The 19,526-nt window shown below is 29.9% G+C and overlaps 1 protein-coding gene across 1 annotated transcript in view; it reads left to right on the forward strand.

Annotated features, from left to right (window-relative positions):
* Positions 1-4,526: 4,526 nt before the first annotated feature.
* The window catches only part of LOC132746371 (GTP-binding protein REM 2-like), a 32,564-nt gene continuing 17,564 nt past the window's right edge, over positions 4,527-19,526 (forward strand). The window contains exon 1 of the mRNA XM_060735492.1: positions 4,527-6,047. Within this exon, the coding sequence (XP_060591475.1) occupies positions 5,294-6,047 (754 nt within the window). The 5' untranslated portion in view covers positions 4,527-5,293. The remainder of the gene's footprint in view (positions 6,048-19,526) is intronic.

Raw genomic sequence — 19,526 nt, forward strand, 5'->3', positions numbered from 1 at the left:
CTATTTTAATCACAAGATGATATCGTCACACTCACGCTCACGCACACCTTGTCTATCTTAATCACAAGATGATGATTCCGTCCCGCAAACCGTACAATGTACGTGTCTATTTTAATAACAAGAAGATGATATCGTCACGCACACCGTGTCTATTTAATTCATAGAAAAAGGAATTAGCTCTTCACACCGCGTCTTCTTTTGAAATTTTAAGTTTCATGACTTTTTTTTTACTTTATCGCAACATTAACATCAAAGCATGACTGCAAAATAAGTAAAAATCTTCCAATAAACCAAAACCCCAAACAAAGCCACTGTTTTCATAGAATTTTAAGTGCATCCATGATAACAAATACAGGTTCACTTTCAAATGTTATTTAGTTTTGTTTAACTTGGGTCGTATTCATTGTATAAACAATTCAAAAACAATTTATCATGCTCGTTTTACCCTCTTTCCAGTTCTCATTGCTTCCATACTCTCACGATAAAAGACTATAAATTCCGTGTTATAGGAGATGATTTCATTACAATTTGATACTTCTAACAATCATCAATCACATATGACAATTCTTGGTTCTTATTTCTCTCTCTCTAAAAATTAATGTTTTCATCATTTTCAAATGTTACATTTTAATAAATAAGACGAACAATTTAAACATGTTTGCTTAAATAGACTCCACTGTTGGGTTTATGACATGACGGCACTGGAAATATTTTGCCGAGATTTGCGTAGCGTAGGCGTAGAGCAATAACTTGAGTGCAAATGTTCAAATCATATAAGAAATTGAGATTGTACGTGAGATAAATCTTGTCAGTAAATGTGTAAAGTATACATGTACACAAAATGTAATATGATTTTCTACATAATTTTCACTTCGTTATACATATCATATATAAAGCTTTCATGACAATCTGTACATGTAGTTCTACCAGCGATAAGACAAAAAATACAGGCGAGGAAAAACAACGAAACCAGTCCTCAAAACATTTTTTTTTTAATTGAATGAATCCTTTCTTTTGACCAGACCTCAAACAGTTACATACTTTGTTAGTTTGATAAACATAAAATTGGACAGTAACAAATTTAAGCAGAGTTTGTCCATGACAGAATTAGGGATAAGGAATATTTACAGACTGAGCACCATTGTTTATACCAAAGTACATAAAATAAAAAAAAGAATGAGCCGAATCAGCAGACAAAATCCTTGACTGGTTCACGATTATTCTGATTGATGAAGAAAATCACGTTTTTTGTAGATCGAAGGTTTTATATAAGATGGAAGAGGGTTGCTAAATAATAATAATAATAAAAGTATTGATAAATTTGGGTGTTTAGGGTTTACCCTTATTATATTGACCCTTGTACTTACCGTTTTATGATACAATTAAAAAATATGTTTATATTTCATTTTAAACCTATAAAACTTTTAATATAATTATTAAGATGTCTCATTTTAAACTACTTACTCCTCGGACACTGGCCGATGCCGAGGCATACAAGAATATATGCTCATTGTACGCATTCTATTTATTATAGATATAATAATTTCAACGACTTGTGCTATGTAAATTTATTCAAATAGCAACGGGACCCTTTATTTTCACGGTTCATTATGACTAACTACTTCAACTGAACACAAAAAAGCACACCAACAACCAAATAGATGTACAATGTAGTAGCACATATATTTTTATACATACATAATATTAATATATAAAAGGAACTCCATTGAGGTCCACAAATATGAAATATGAATTTCTTACATATATTAGCTTTGACACTTAAAACTGAAAGATAAAACATTTACCCAGAAATAGATTGAAAATCGTATTTTTGTGTTATTCTTAGTCGGATTTTTCAATTTTGGATCAATTTTCACTTTTAGAATAATTATCTTGGAAAAAACGAAAAGAACGAATGATCTAAAGTTATATTGATCTACCTTTATCAAATTTATCAAATGAATATATTGATCTACCTTTATTAAATTTATCAAATGGAATATCAATCCCGGAAAATTATTTCCAGTCTGGTCATTTAAACAAAAAATCTCAGCGGAGTCCCTTTATGTATATAAGTTACACAATTCCATTTTCAAACAGTTTACGATGGATTTGAGTACAAACTAACGCAGAACTTATATTTCTGTAAACAATCTAGAGAGGAACTTCTGTTACAGCCCTCAGGTATGTATATAGAACCATTATCTTAATGTCTATCAGATAAATGTGCTGGTTGTAAGTATGTACGTCTATCTATCTCCCCCACTACCTCTTATAGTTACCGTACTTACTTTAAAAACAATACCCACGATTATGATTCGGTCGCATCTTCTCGGCCCTTTCGTCAAACTTCGGATAAAATATTTATTATGAATAATAGCCGACATGTTCCGATTATATAACAATTTTGTAAATAATATATGCAAAAATGTAATCAAACCAACCGACTTAAGTACAAGAAGAAAGCAATGTTTGAGTAATAGAAACTAACATAAATTGAAATGAATGTTTGGTTGATTGGTTACTGAAAAAAAATCAAAGAATAATTGATTGATTGATTGATTGATTGTTAAGTACCTGAGTGATGACGTAAGTGACGAATAATTGACTTGATGGACATTATGAGACAGCGATGTCCATGTTTTATTATCAAATGTACTGGTCTGATATTTAGTTTTTTTTCTTGCTCAAATAATATAAAAATACCAGAATCATTTTATTTCAAGATCTAAGATACAGAATCTTCCAAGACATCATCTAATTATTTTCTTATAAATAGATAACAAACAACTAATCATGCGACATAGTCAACAATTTGGTAATGTAACGGTTTTACGTCATGAGGTAAAATGAATAAAATTCGTTCATATCACTTTCAAAGTACGAGTTAAATTAATAAATATGCTCTGTCCATAAAGTTTTAGTATTGTATACTTATAGCATTAAGATGTTATTTAAAATAGCAGGCCCATTAAGCCTGAAAAATGCTATTATTTTTTTTTCTTCATGAAATCTTTTTATATTGGTGTCCTGTTCCAGTTTTCAGACAAGTTGCTCATTATCGGCATAGCTGAGTCATTTTTTTGCATCTTTTATATTTTGGCAATTAGTACGGTTAAAGTGATTTACTATTATATACGGAAGTCAAAATAGCACTTTGTTTACATTTTGGTACTTTCTGACAAAATAATTCACATTTAGCACATTTTTTCATAAGGTGATCGCATATAGATTTTTAATCAATTATTATAACATTATAAAACACATGATTCCCTTTCTACAGAGTTAAATATTTAATCACTTCTGAGGAATAATTTGCCTTTAAAATGTACTCAAATTGCCTTTAAATGGTACTTAAATCATCATCTGAGCTGTGAAAGAATTGCTGATTGAAATCCAAGTAAATCGTCTTTGTTTTTGATGCTTCAGTTTAATTATTTTTAATAGGCTGACCAAAATCTCAAGAAAGATATGAAATGACACTTCTTTCCCGGAAAGGTGTAGGTCAGTTCTGTTCATTATCTTTAAGTAAATACATCCACCTGTCTGGCGGCATCTTCCTCTCTTAATTATCTATAATTTTATTGGTATTTTATAGCAACTATAAAGGCTAAGATGAACCTCATTTATTTGAAACAGATGTGCTGTAGTTTTATGAGATAATACATTGAAGATAATTATAATTTCAAAAACAAAAATTTCCATCGCACATTTTACTTTTTTTTACCCACAAACCTGACTTTGAAAACTTTAATACACATACACAAATATGAGGTTTGAGAATTGTTGATTTCATAGCAAGAGCTTAACTTTGCTATGATAATTTGTGTTTCTATATGAGTGGAAGTTTAACATCTTTTCTATAGCAAATGTTTCTATTTTAGCGGGAAAGAAACATAATTAGGTAAAAAAATAACAGGTAGTAACTATCTGAAAGTTTTCATGCAATAATAATAATAATAATAATAATAATAATAATAATAATAATAATAATCATAATAATAATCATAATAATAATAATAAATAAATAATAATAATAATAATGATAATGATGATATTAATGATGGTAATAGAAATAATAATAATAATAATAATTATAATAATAATAATAGTAATAATAATAATAATTGATAATAATGATAATACTTATAGTGATGGTGGTGGTAGTGATGATGATGATTATGATAATGATGATGATGATGATGATGATAATAATAGTAATAGTAGTAACGATGATGAAGATGTTTATGATAATAAAAATGTATATATTAAACCATGTCATACAGATTTGTCTATCTAACGGACTATTTTTTGTGTATGAGTAAATGAAAGTTACACAATAAAACCGTACCAATGATCGGACCTATATCACAGAATAATGTCAGATATGTTTATGATATATTTCTGCATGACAATTAATAATATATTTACAAAGAACTACTTTATAGGCGTAAGTGGATATCCGATGTATAAATTGGCCCGGCCTAACTCTGTTTACTCTGTGTCGGCAATTGCTTATTAGCTTGTTTGTGGTAGTGATTTGGCAGCACGTTCTTACAGCAGCTCGAGGAAAGAATAAAGTGAATATTTCTTATACGTATATCACAGGAATGTAGTCCTGCCTATCTGTGATAAAAACCGTCGTCTAAGTCATACGACTTTTGGGAAATTAAAGAAGTTTTTGAATAAAATGAAAAGTTATTAAATCAATGGGATAGTTTTTCAAAGAATTTTCTAATAAGAGTATTTACATTTATATTGTGTTGCTGGGAATAGATAAATAGCAATTTTCGGCAGTCGTAAAAGTACGAAACAAAAAATAAATCTTTCGAAGTGGATTCTTGGCTCAGCAGAAGAAAACGAAGGAAATATCTGTAACATAAATAACCGATGATTGCATCGCAAATTTGTTGTTAGAAAATTAGATATATTTATCTGTACTGCAAACTGGCATCAATAAATTTCTGAGGCTAACCGACCGGATACAGACAGATGCCGGATTGTAAATGTCTTGTGCAAAGAAAAAAGTTCTAGTTTATACGGAATATATCTATAGGATTAAAAAATAGTTCAGAAGTTTTACCGCGGAGGGAGTTTTAAATTTTTGTTTTTTTTTATAATAGTGTTTAAGTTATTTGTTTTGTCTTTTATAAATACGGATAATATTTTCATTTTGGATTTATTATAATTATTTTAGTTAGAATATATATTTAATTTGCTAAAAGTGCTAAAATTGTTTAAAGAATTATTCAAATACCTAAAAGGAATTTTTTATAATGTTATCAATGGAATAATGAGAATAGATATGTTGCAAATGGAGTCTGTCGAAACCCAACAGGGCCTGTCAATGGATGGCAGAACTAAGAAAAAGCCATACCAGGCGCATCATCCGCATAGTCAACACCATCGTCGAGTTCGGGCAACGCAACCCTCGACACCTACAGAGCCCGATATTCAAATAATTGAATCGTGCACAAGCCCGGAGCCGGAAACAAATCCCAATGATCCGTTTGAGAAACATTTTCTAGCTGCTGCAGCTTTTCAAACAACGCCGACATTGCAAGTGGACAATAATAAAGTCCGATCTTCGTCTTTCCGCAATGATAAACCAAAGCCTCATATAAATAAGCGCGAACCCGACCTATCCGTGTCTGGAAATTACTCCAGTTCTCCCAACCTTTTGTTTCCAAAAGACGACACACACGTGCACTATGATAGTAGAAATCACGAAACTAGAGACGCGCCATTACGCCGAGTTCGATCTTTTAAAACGACATCGAAAGGGGGCGTTATCAACAGGGGTGATTCGTTTCGAAAAAAGAACTCGAATAGGAATTTAGCCTCGGGTTCGACGAATGGACATGACTCCCCGATGCTCGCCCATGCGGCTAGCAACAATTCGGCCTTTGAGTGTTCACCAAAGGTCGATGAGCCCGCGTCGTCCTACTTCAAGGTACAGATCCTCGGGCCACCCGGATGTGGGAAAACATCAATTACTAACCAGTTTATGTCGTCGGATTATGCAAATGCCTACGACAGCATGAATGGTAAGATATATTCTTTTACAATATAACAATCAAAACATGATAATTTGACCATAAATATGTCTTAAAAAATACGATAAATTTAACACAACTTGTCAGGCTAAACATTTTCCTCATACCAAACGTCAATCAAAAACGGATTAATTAAACCCACTTTTTTCTCAGCTACTGTTTTCTCCTCGCAAATTATTCATATGTCAATGATCTATATATCTTAAGTAATCATTACGTGTAATTATAGAAGATGCTTTTTTCCCCGATAACACCTTAGTTTTCTGGCATATTCCAGCGTTCTTGTAACACATGCATCTCATAACACCGCATGTTTATACGCACGGAGCTGCATAAAATTCCTATATCATCAACATGTTATAACATTAACAAGTTATTTATTGTTGTTGTTATATGTTATGAATGTTTCCAGCATCTAGCAGTTATAGATGAACAGGATTTCTTCCCTGATATGATACGTCTGTCGAATAATAAATATTTCTGTAGGTAATTGTATTTGCAAGAATTTCCCATAAAAGCAGTCTGTTGCACAAAAATAAATGTTATATTGATAACTCTTGGTTTTTTCCAGTTGCCGCCAAAAGTACAAATATTATTTCTTACCTTAATTCAGAAATGCATGGTGATTTATTTGACTAATCTTTCATCATAAAAAAACTATCATATTTTTATAGTTCTAATTAATCCAATGATGATATTTATGTTAAGCATGGTATTTCTCAAGGTCTTCTTACCATATGTAAGGGTCAAAAGTCACCATGTGGCCAGAACGGTGTCGGGTTGACTTTATCATTACAACCTAAGTAAATTCGAAATATAAGTAACTTTGCTATAAATCTGTGTTACATAAATTAGTTAAGAAATATACGACCCCCTAATGCTGCCCTGTTTAATTAAATCCCACTGTGAAAGTTGTTAACAGTAAAACTTGTCTCTGCCTCGCACATAGTTGTCAATGCTATAAGATGAAGGAAAATGTTTCTGTAACATCTAGCTCACAGTAGGAGAGAAAGTTTACGACAGTCTCTAATTAACCTGACATGTCGTAAAAGATATAATTCTAGGACGCTGGAAACATAATAACAAGAAGAACAATAAAACATATTAGAAAGGTGGAAAGGTAAATTGACATGTCTCTTGTTTCTTTTTTTTATGTTCTGGTGGATTGTAACCTCCTTTTCTTGTGCAGAGAACTTGGTAACTTTCAAAGCATACACGTATTGACATTGAGACTGTAGAGATAATTATTATTATTGTTCAACTATTATTGTTGTTGTTTTTATTTAGAAATTTTTTATTTCTATATCTAATTAACCTATGTAGTCATGTTTTTCAACATACCCACTTTATATCGAGAGTTTTACAAATGAATACAATTAATGATTCACAGAACAGAACAAAACGGAACATGTCTTTTATTTTCACCCAAGTATTTTTCAATTCAATATGGGGAACATAACAAAATGTTTATATAACAAAGAATGTATCGTTCCGGTACGAACAAAAAATGATTACAATAAATGACTTGATTTACAATTACATGATTACAATTAATGGTTTACAATTGATAACAATTAATGATTTACAAATGAATACAATTTTTGATTTACAAATGATTACAATAAATGATTTGATTTACAAATGATTACAATTAAAGATTTACAAAATGATTACAATTAATGATTTACAAATGATTATGATTAATAGTTTACAAATGATTACAATTAATGAGTGTATTTTCGAAATCTTTTTGTACTCTAGCCATGATGATTTAACAAGTCTTTGATTGCGTTAGTCTGCTGATGTTCCCAAACAGAACCTTTACTCTATAACAAAATTTACAATATACTTTGAATCTATTTTCATTACCAATTTCACGAAATTTTAGCCGGTGATAGGGGGCGTTGATGGTAATTTACTACACATACTACTGCTGCCGGTGCTAGGGGGCGTGGACGGTAACTTGCATTTACTATATATTCCTGTCCATGAACATACTGTATCAAACCGTGCCTGCATCATTTTCTATTTTGCAATCACCAGAGTTTCCACTTTGATTATTTCCTTGTATAACCATTAGATTATACACAAACACCTGGCCTTAATATGTACAAACACTTCTGGAATGTACTGCGTCTCCCGATTTAGATGGAAAAGATGTAGATAAGATTAAAATAGCAAAAACATTATTATATCCAGTTTAAGATATAATCTTTGTAAATATTGATACTGGCATCTAGTACATGGAGTTGTATATCAATGCTTACTGATTATAGTTTGAAAAGTTGTTGATACGTATCATCAGATGTCAGAATATCTAGGTGTTAAAAGAACGAAATGTGCACGGTGTCAATTTGGCGTCAGATATTTTGCTCATACCTTAAACTTTATCATCAAAAAAGCCAAATCTTGTTTAAAGATTGTGGAACACGACTGACTTTGATAACTATCGTCTTAATCACTCTTGTAAATCATCGTGTGATTCGGAGATTTTATATGAATCGAATACTTTCCCTGATTTCGAAGGTATATCATTTTGTTACAGATTGTTGGGTCTCGTTGTTATAATTATAGCGAGCAAAACCTGTTGCATAATTGTAACAATGCGTTTTCGTTTAATGCTCTGTTATTCCAGTCCCATCATTGGCAATAATTTATTATAACTGTGAAAGCCTTGAAGAGATTAGAAAGTACACCAGAAATGCACATTTTGTTTGTTTGTACTTTATTTTTAATATTGACAAAATATGATAATGAATCTACTTTTAGATTAAGATAAACAGATTGTATTGACAAACAACACTAAACATTCACTGCATTGTATTGACAAACAACACTAAATATTCACTGCATTGTATTGACAAACAACACTAAACATTCACTACATTGTATTGACAAACACGACTTTTTAAACATTTACTGCATTGTATTAGCAAGCAATATTTAATCATTTACTCTCTGTCTGTTATTATCGTCGAAATTTTTCATGTTAGAGAAAAGTCTAATGTGAACGATTATCTGGAACATTTCCAGTCTTTTTTCGGTGCATCGCATCATCAGTTGTCTATTCACTTTACCTTGCAACATTGATAGTTATGAAAAACATTTAATACCATGTGTAAGTAGATCTTGAATGTTCAGTTCAGTTAAGTGGTATAAATTTAAGGAGCAAAATGAATAAATATAATTTAAGACATTCAATTCAAATGTTATCAAACTTAAATAAAGCAATGTGAGTAATCTTAGAACAATGTTCTTTCTACTATTGGCAGTTTTACAAATAAATAAATAAATAAATAAATAAATAAATAAATAAAACACACAAATGTACACATTTACTTCTTCGAATTATAATGGAGTATTACTAGTAAATCAGTTGACACTACGAATGTCAAGGATGAAATATCATTTAGCCACGACAGTTAATAAAATTAGTACATGTATAATAATTACTAATTTTGTTATCCATGATCAATATCAATTTATACAAAAAGTACAGAAATCTGGTAGTATAACTTTTTTTATATGAGAATACGATACAAACCATCTATTAAGAACACTTACAGGTCTGAAGCAAAGTGGTCTTAATTTCGGGTGGTCTCAGTAATGGATATTTTTTACAAGGCTTATGTATTTTATGCATAATTTATTATGATCTTAAATCTGCTATAATATTATTAATTGGTATCCAATTTCACTGGTTAATGATTCCTCATCATCAGTGTGCAGACTATATCAATTTGATATTTTAATTGTTTGCAAAAATATGGCATATGTTCTAGGACCAAATAGAATAATTTTGACCATATGTTTTGAAATTGAATATCTTTTCATTAAGTGATTTATTTAAATTATTAATATCGACATTCGACTAAAAAATAAAAATCACTTTACGAGAACAACTTTCTATCATAGATTATGAATTGTATTCAATAAATCAATCAATAAGAAAAACATTACTTGAACTTTTAATGTAGGCCAGTTAATGCATTATAAATTTAATGCATTATTTATTACCGATAATGTTATTATTTATTAATCGGAACATCTCAGTTATTATCAATAAATTATCCGAATGTTGACGGAAAGGGCCGAGAAGATACGATCGATTATTTATCAGGTAATATAAATAATTCATTTATATTATTGATGTCACACAATAGAGTATTTTACATTGTATCTTATACTGAAAAAGTACGGAGTTGTTCCTATATCAGTAGACCTTTCATCATTGCGGCAATCGTATAGAGTAGGTGAAAAAGCCGTTTACCTGTTATCATATGCACCAGATTGCAACGCGAAGGTACTCTCGTTATATTAATTGATAACGACGTTGCATATGCGAGTTTCATACGATCTAATCAGCGTCCATGTACTCAAGTATTCACGAATTACCCAGTTATAACCACACGACAATAAGTAGGCCGTTCTTTTTATGACTTCATTGCCAAAGTAAATACCTGACTGAGGGCGTAATGTTTGCATGAAAGATTTGCCAAAAACAAAACTTTCATGAGCAATTTACGTAACTGACGATATTTGTAAAAAAAAAATACATATAAAGATACGGTTAATAACCGATTTATTATAACACAGAAGAAAACAATAGCATTTCTTGTACCAAATTATTATGTCTAGATTTTATTACTTTCTCATGTCAGAATTGAATGCACACTAGTAAAAATAATTTATATATTTCATTTTAGAAAATGCACATATTGTTACATTTTATAAAAAAATAAATAAAAAAAATTAACAGCCTCCGTGGTCGAGTGGTTAGAGTCGATGACTTCTAATACCGTTACCTCTCTGGCGTGGGTTCGATCCCCGGGAGATGCTTTGGTAGACAAGCAACACTTTTTAAACATTTACTGCATTGTACTGACAAACAACACTATTTAAACATTTACTGCATTGTACTGACAAGCAACACTATTCAAACATTTACTGCATTGTACTGACAAGCAACACTATTCAAACATTTAACACTATCTAAACATTTGCTGCATTGTATTGACAAACACGACTTTTTAAACATTTACTGCATTGTATTAGCAAACAATATTTCATCATTTACTCTCTGTCTGTTATAGTCTGATTTTATTGACCTGTCAATTATGAATACATTATAGGACTCATTTAAATATTCGATCTCACTTCGGTTTGGTCCGTGTAGTTTACGAGAATTAATGTGGGGTATATTAATCATGTTTTGAAAGTCACGCCAGCTTAAAGTGAAGGTTTTCATCAGTTCACAATAGGACAGTCGGTAAAGAGAATGCCTGATAATTGAGAGGTCTGTGGTTCGATCCTTACTGTTGGCCTTTATTCATTTTTGCAGTATATTTTAAAGGAACATATTTGTTGTGTGTTTTACGGCATTGAAAAGCATTTATTGATTTTAATCCGTTTTAATTTTAAATATGAATTCTTAAAGCATGTTTTTTTAAAAAGAGTATAGACTTACAAAAAATTAAGTAAAACATAATAAACAAAATGAACAACATAAGATAATCATATATAGCTCCAATGATGTTGAACGTATTAATAAGAAAAAAAACATGGACCAAAGCGGTCTCGAACTTAAAACACGTGTGATACTTAGATTATAAACTCTTTGCTATAACGCTTAGTACACCTTATTAAGAGATACAAATTAAATTGAATTCCATCGTGAAGCGTACATCACACGGAACTTACCGAAAATCTACCGAAGATTAATATAATGTGTGCATCGACCGTGTAATCAGTATGTAATTGACAGGTTAATAAAACCAAACAATATTATCGTCGAAATTTTTCATGTTAGAGAAAAGTCTAATGTGAACGATTATCTGGAACATTTCCAGTCTTCCTTTTTCCCGGTGCATCGCATCATCAGTTGTCTATTCACTTTACCTTGTAAAAAAATGATCGCTATGAAAAGAAATCAATACCACGTGTAAGCTGTAATTTTATTTAAAGATAAAATGTTAAATGTTCAGTTTAGTGGTAATACTGTAAGGACCAAAATGAATAAATATAATTATAGACATTCAATGCCAATGTTATCCATTGTAAAGCCATGTGAGTAATCTTAGTACAAGGTTAATATATATTCTGTTTTACAAATAAAACAAATAAATAAATAAAACACACAAATGTACACATTCACTTCTTCGGCTAAGAATGAAGTGTTACTAGTAAAAACAGTTGACACAATGTCAAGGATGAAATACCATTTAGCCACGACAGTTAATAAAATTAGTACATGTATAATAATTACTAATTTTGTTATCCATGATCAATATCAATTTATACAAAAAGTACAGAAATCTGGTAGTATAACTTTTTTATAGTCAAATACGATACAAACCATCTATTAAGAACACTTACAGGTCTGAAGCAAAGTGGTCTTAATTTCCGGTGGTCTCAGTAATGGATATTTTTTACAAGGCTTATGTATTTTATGCATAATTTATTATGATCTTAAATCTGCTATAATATTATTAATTGGTATCCCATTTCACTGGTGAATAAATTACTTATTATCAGTGGGCAGACTATATAGCAATTTGATATTTTAATTGTTTGTAGAAATATGACATATGTTCTAGGACCAAAAATTGAAGATTTCTTTTTAAGTGTTGTGTTTTTAAATTATTAATTCCGACATTCGACTAGAATGTAGCAATCACTTTGTGAGAAAAAACTTACTATAATAAAATATTAAAATGATTCAATAAATCAATCAATAAGAAAATACATGACTTGAACTTTCAGTGTCTGAATTAATGTAGGCGAGTTAATGCATAATTAATAACCGATAATGTTATTATTTATTACTAGTAATCGGCTATCATCAATAATAACTTCTTATCCGAAGTTTGACGGAAATGGCCAGAAAGATACGGTTAATTATTAGGTAATATAAACAATTCATCTATATTATTGGTGTCACACAATAAGCTTTTTACATTGTATCTTATACTGAAAAAGTACGGAGTTGTTCCTATATCAGTAGACCATTGCGGCAATCGTATAGAGTAGGTGAAAAAGCCGTTTACCTGTTATCATTTGCACCAGATTGCAACGCGAAGGTACTCTCGTTATATTAATTGATAACGACGTTGCATATGCGAGTTACCTACGATCTAATCAGCGTCCATGTACTAAAGTATTCACGAATTACCCAGTTATAACCACACGACAATAAGTAGGCCGTTCTTTTTATGACTTCATTGCCAAAGCAAATACCTGACTGAGGGCGTAATGTTTGCATGAAAGGTTTGCCAAAAACAAAACTTTCATGAGCAATTTACGTAACTGACGATATTTGAAAAATTTCTTTTTTTTACATATAAAGATATGGTTTATAACCGATTTATTATAACAGAAGAAAACAATAGCATTTCTTGTAACAAATTATTATGTTTAGACTTACGTATGCTGTTGTACAAGTATTAACATCTAATGTCAGAATTAAATTCACACAAGTAAAAATAATTTTTATATTTCATTTTACAAATGCATATATTGTTACATTTTATAAAAAAAAAATATGAAACACAGTTACTAAGAGAGTTTTTTTACACCCCCCTCCAAAAACACAACAGCAAACAATAAGAACAACAGCAAACAATAACAACAACAAAATAACCTACCTCTTTTATGTGGCATGCATGAAGTTTGTACTATTTTTATACCATCCTGACATATTTGCATATTAGTGGCATTTGAACTGAGACCTCATTGATTCACTATCTTACGGTATTATTTAACCAGGAATATATATATTTAAAGCGTAATACAAGTACTTGTATTGCATCGTTTGTGAATGGATTTTATTTCGATGCATTTAATAAAAAAATAACAAAACTTCTGATCTTTTATTGATAATTAACATTTACGTATATTTTAGATAATCAATAAATTTATTTGGATTTGTAGGCACTACATATTGTTATGCTTTGATTACATTTGCTATACATTATACGATCTTTTAATAACTAGCTATGTACTTTGGTAATTTTATAACTTTAATGCACATATGAAATAGATAGGAAACGTTTAAAATGTATATGGTTAACGTTTTTTATCGTTTCAAATAAATGAAGCTAAAATATACAAAATACACGAACGAATTTTTAAACACCCATTTCATAACTGCCTTATTCCTGATGTGTTTATAAAATGGACTAATACTGAATAAGTAAATAAGGTCAATATATGGTATCAAAAAGGAATATATTTTAATTTGGAAATAAATATTTTCTTTCTACAGAAAGGGCAAGAATGTTGCAATAATAGATTAAGAACATGTGAGATGCTTTTCAATGGAAGAAAGTACAGGTACTTATGACTGTGAGATATCTGTGACAAAGGTAGCAAAAAGTATGCAGGATGGTTTTTTGACTTCCATCGCCTGATCAATACTTGTTTCAAAAAGAAACAAACAAAAAAAGATTGATCAGCGATATGGCTAATGGGTGTTTTTATTTCAATCTGTTTCTGGACACCAAATATAAAAAGCTGTTGACAAATAAACATAATAACATTTTTGAGGCTTAAGGACCATAATGAAACACACATTTAAAAATGAATTGTCTATTCAATACATTGGATTTCGTACCTACAGAATTTAATCAGTCATGCCACAGTTTAAATAAAGAAATAATAGCTTACATGAAACTATTTTATATCTAAAATAACAGATGCAAATTTGTTAATGAAAGAAAATTGGATATATCAAATAATTAAAAAGACTCTAAAATGGTATAAGCAGGATGGAAACAAAATATTGAAAAAGAGATTACAAACAAAATCAATACTTATAACTACATCATATTTATTTACATTTTACACAGTTTTATTAGAGTTCTAGAATTTCGTGATGGCGCCAAGTTGGAACTATCAAAATAAATTTATTTGACTTATAGATTATTGCAATTAAGAACAAAATACTTAGACCTTTATAAATGATTTGTCGTTTCAGTATGAACTTGGTAACATTCCTGAGACAATTCTGAAATTCCTACAAGTTTATTAAGTTCAAGGTCGTTTATCTTATTAGTAGTGAGCAAACAAATTAACCAGATTTTACTGCAGAATGTGCGAACAGCATTTTCCTGATGGAAACATCTTTTTCAGATTAAGATTAAGATAAAGTTTGGTAACTTTAAACAGAAACATGCTGTGTCTTAAATAACGACATGTGTTTCACTAATTACCAAAACATCTTCCTTTAATTCAGACCTTCTTTCTTATAGCAACTTCAAAATAAAAGTCAATTACGTAGAAAATTTATTGTAATCTTTGTACATGCTGCATTACCAGTAAACAAAGCACGCAATTTCTTTAGAAGGGCAACCTTGATTACATTTAAATTAGTCAGATGATATTATTTAGTTCTTACTCTAAACATTCACATGATGTGATAGGAGGCGTCAGTCGTTTACAAGATGGAATTCAGTATGATGGTATTAAATCATGTAAACTTTTGCCCCGTTTTTCTTTTTTTTTCTCGAAAACCTTACTTCTTGGGTGTGTTTTATCAGTCAACGATGTCTACCACTACAAAACTAGACACAGATATAATGTTGTAAGAAGACATAAAATTAGAAGAAAAAACCGCTAAAAATAAAACGAATTCTTGTTCTTGATTCATGCTGAAAACGGACTAGGTTTGAATGATTTTATATTAATTTATCAATTCTTTTCTTTTGAGTTTCTAAAACAAATATTTCTTTTTAAACCCAAAAACATCCTGTTTTTTTTTTAAAAAAGCTCTGGGTTTATATACATTTATATAAGATTGTGTCGTTTATACCATAATTAACATTTTCAATTTTGTCGTTTTGTGCGTTCTTTAAGGACTCTTTATATCTCTCTATTTTAAAGATAAGTAACAATAAATTACATTTTAAATGACAAGATTCACCCTTTAAATTGACAAAAATGTAGTATAGTAAATGTATCAGGCGAAACCAATCATTTTCTCAGAAGCCAATCGTCTTGGAAAATTTGAAATAAACATCTAACAAATGATTTATGGTAACTATTAGTATGCAATGAGATTTAAATACCCGTAACACACATTGTATTAAATTCCATTTCTGACAATGATTTCAAATCAAACAGTTAAAAAAGCAGAAATAAAAAAGCTAACTTCCCCCGATTGTTTTATGTAAGAATATTAATTTTATTGTTTTCCAAAACAAGCAATAAGGAATGCAGCTGCTATGCATATGATGTAACAACTGGTATGAAAACCCACAATAAAATATAAAATAAAAAATGTTTTTGTATAAGCATTTTGGGTTGTTTGTAATATATTTGCAAATATCACTGTTAAACATTGTTGTATTATCTTTTTGGGTTGTGAATCGGTGTAAGCTATATTTTTGCAAATAACACTGTTCAACATTTTTCTTTAGTCTGTTGTTATCGTCGATGTTTTGCTCGTCGGAGAAATGTCTGATATGAACGATTATCTGGAACATTTCCAGCCTGCCTTCTTTTGTCGGTGCATCGCATCATTAGTTGTCTATTCATTTGATCTTATGCAATTTTGGTCTCGGTGAAAATATTCAACGCCATGTTGGTATCTTTGAATAGTGTAGACAGTTTTCATTAAACCATTAGACGTGATTCAGCTATTAAAAAGTGATGCAAACATCAAAACCATTTCTGATAGTATATGTCAAAAACATAGAATTTCAAATAAATAAGAATTATACAATGACTTTCCAGCTACAAAAACATATCCAAATCTAAATACAAATGTAATGCATAAGTATTGATGAAGGTGTACATTGTTTACATTAACTCCTAAATGATACATTGATTTCCCCCTTTTCTTAGCTTTTTTTCTTTAGTGACCATCTAATCAGAGACAAATCTATTAAAAGACATGCAATATTTTTATTTTGAAAAACAAATTGAACTTATCAAGGATGTGTTACGTAACCTTCTATAGCCACCTCAGTGAAAACTAAATCACTTTCAGGAATACATTAAAATGTGCCATCGGGAGTAGTTGTTAAAAATAACTTTTCATGAATTCTTTGCAATTTGCCATCGGGAGTTCTAGCTATAAATATCCTTTATGAATACAGTGCAATTTACTCTTGATAGTATGAATTCATTCTACGGAGGACAAATTTTAAATAACCTTTCATGAATTAATCGGGAGTACTTTTTTTATAATTAACCTTTTATGAATACAGTACAAACTATTGATTGTACAAATTAACTTTACAGAGTAAAAATCATAAATACCCTTTAATGAATTCATCGCAATTTGCCATCGGGAGTACTAGTTACAAAGTACTTTTCACGAGTACATTATAATTCACCCACAGCTTGATAAAAATTTCAACATACATGTAATGATGATAGCCTTCCTCTGTATTAGAACCGAATAAACTTGCTACAATCTATAGTGATAAAAGTGATGAATTGCTTTATTCATAGAAATATTTGTATGTAAGTTGAACTTTTGTATGTGTTCAAGTTGCAGCTGATTTCATTTTATGAACGGTTACAAGTGCGTTGTAATATTTCAGTAAAGAAATAATGTTAAATTGATTAGTTTAAACATAGTTTATTTCTCAGAATGTACATTTTGCAATTGACAATATACACAAAAACTTTCAAATATTCTTTAAAAAAAAACAGAATTAGAATGAAAGACAAAGTGTTTAAATTGATTAACGATCTAAGCTATAGCTGCAAACTGCAATAGTAATTTAAATTTGCCTCGTCCTATTGATATTATGCTTGTTGCGGAAACCATTTTTTTAACTTTATTTCCATTTTATAGACTTCTTAAATGATAACTTCATGTCAACTATTTTTGAAATAGATATTCATAAACACTCAATATGTTATTAAACCAATTACTCCTTTTTTATTTCAAAGCTTCACTGAATTTTTTATTAAGCTAAACATAAAAGATAATCAACAGGAAAAGGTAGTGTATGCATACGTAAGACTGCAAAGTCTAAGATTTTTTTTAAGCCAGAATCTACTTAAATCTATCGCCATCATTTAACTAAATACATTTCAACAACTATAGCTTCCAATCGTAAATACAACATCTTGAAGTTAATCTGTATACAATACAATAATGAACATTTGTTTGAAAATAAAATAAATAAGCCATGATTTCTTATCACACTAATGATGTTTCGATATTTCGTATCAAGGTAAGCGCAAAGCAATATTGCAATATTATGAAAAGGATTTAACAGTCAATTAACTCTGATTGTATGCACAAGATTGCAATGTGAAGATATTCACATTATGTTAATTGACAATTACAGTTCATAGTTATAGTCATAGTAATCGTAAAAATAAAATGCACGTACGATTTCCTTAGAATCTGAAGAATAATCAGACGATCGGAACTTCAGAATGTGTATGAATACACTAGTTTTAACCAAAGGTAACAGACATGTAGATGTATAAAATGTTTTTCTCCGGATAAATGCGAACAAAATGATTGCGTGTTCGCGTGAAAGATTTGCCAAAAAACAAAACGTAAATTAGGGATTTACATAATTAGTAGTATTTCAAAATCTCTATTACTCATATAGATTAGACTAATGACCCGCTTGTTCTTGAAGAAGTTCAATGGCTGAAAATGTTATATAGCCATGTGGGAGGATTTACCTGTGTGTTGCATTTATTTGTGCCAGAATTGAGTACACGAACAGCCAAACAAAAACATCTTTATAAACTTCGATACGTGTTTTACACTATTATTATTTTGGCATTTATTTTATTTCAACTTATGCATTTATTTGTATCAGTGAAACAAAAAAGTATCTTCATTATTATATTGTTGTTCGAAAGAAGGAGATTAGTATTAGTTAAATCTATGACATTTTTATGAGAGAAATGAATGCATTGAATGCGTGGTTACAAATTTCGTTTAATATAATCGTATTTTATTATGATTATTAAACATTTAATATGTTACTCAGATTGGGCGTTTAGATATATTAATTACTGTTTCTAAAAGTCTTTTTATTAAGTCTGCTACAATTTACATGTATAATAACCATACATTAGTTGTTTTTCAACGTAAACAATATATCGATATAAGTAGATAAACAAAATAAGTTTTTTTTTCAAGTTCACATAATTTTCACAAAACTGCAGCTGTGGAAAGGTTTTGAAATAAATCTAGAGCTAGTTCAACGATGCAATAAGTTTTTGTTTTAATTTTCTAAAATGACAAATTCAGTTTTGTAAATAAGAGATGTGATTCAACGGAATTCTTCACAGATATCAAATGATAAATTATACCAATAAGATCAAATGCCAGTAGGATGGAAATTAATTGCAAAGAAAAAGAACAAATTAAAAATAAAACCGACTTATCATTTGCACGAGTTTTGCACTTTTAAAGTGCGCACGGTCCTATACTATGTGTACGGTCTTATAAAATGCGAATGGTCCTATAAAATGGGCAAGGTCTAATAG

The sequence above is a fragment of the Ruditapes philippinarum genome, unplaced genomic scaffold (assembly GCF_026571515.1).
Source record: "Ruditapes philippinarum isolate M1 unplaced genomic scaffold, ASM2657151v2 ctg213_1_1_1_1, whole genome shotgun sequence".
In the NCBI taxonomy this organism is placed as follows: Eukaryota; Metazoa; Mollusca; class Bivalvia; order Venerida; family Veneridae; genus Ruditapes; species Ruditapes philippinarum.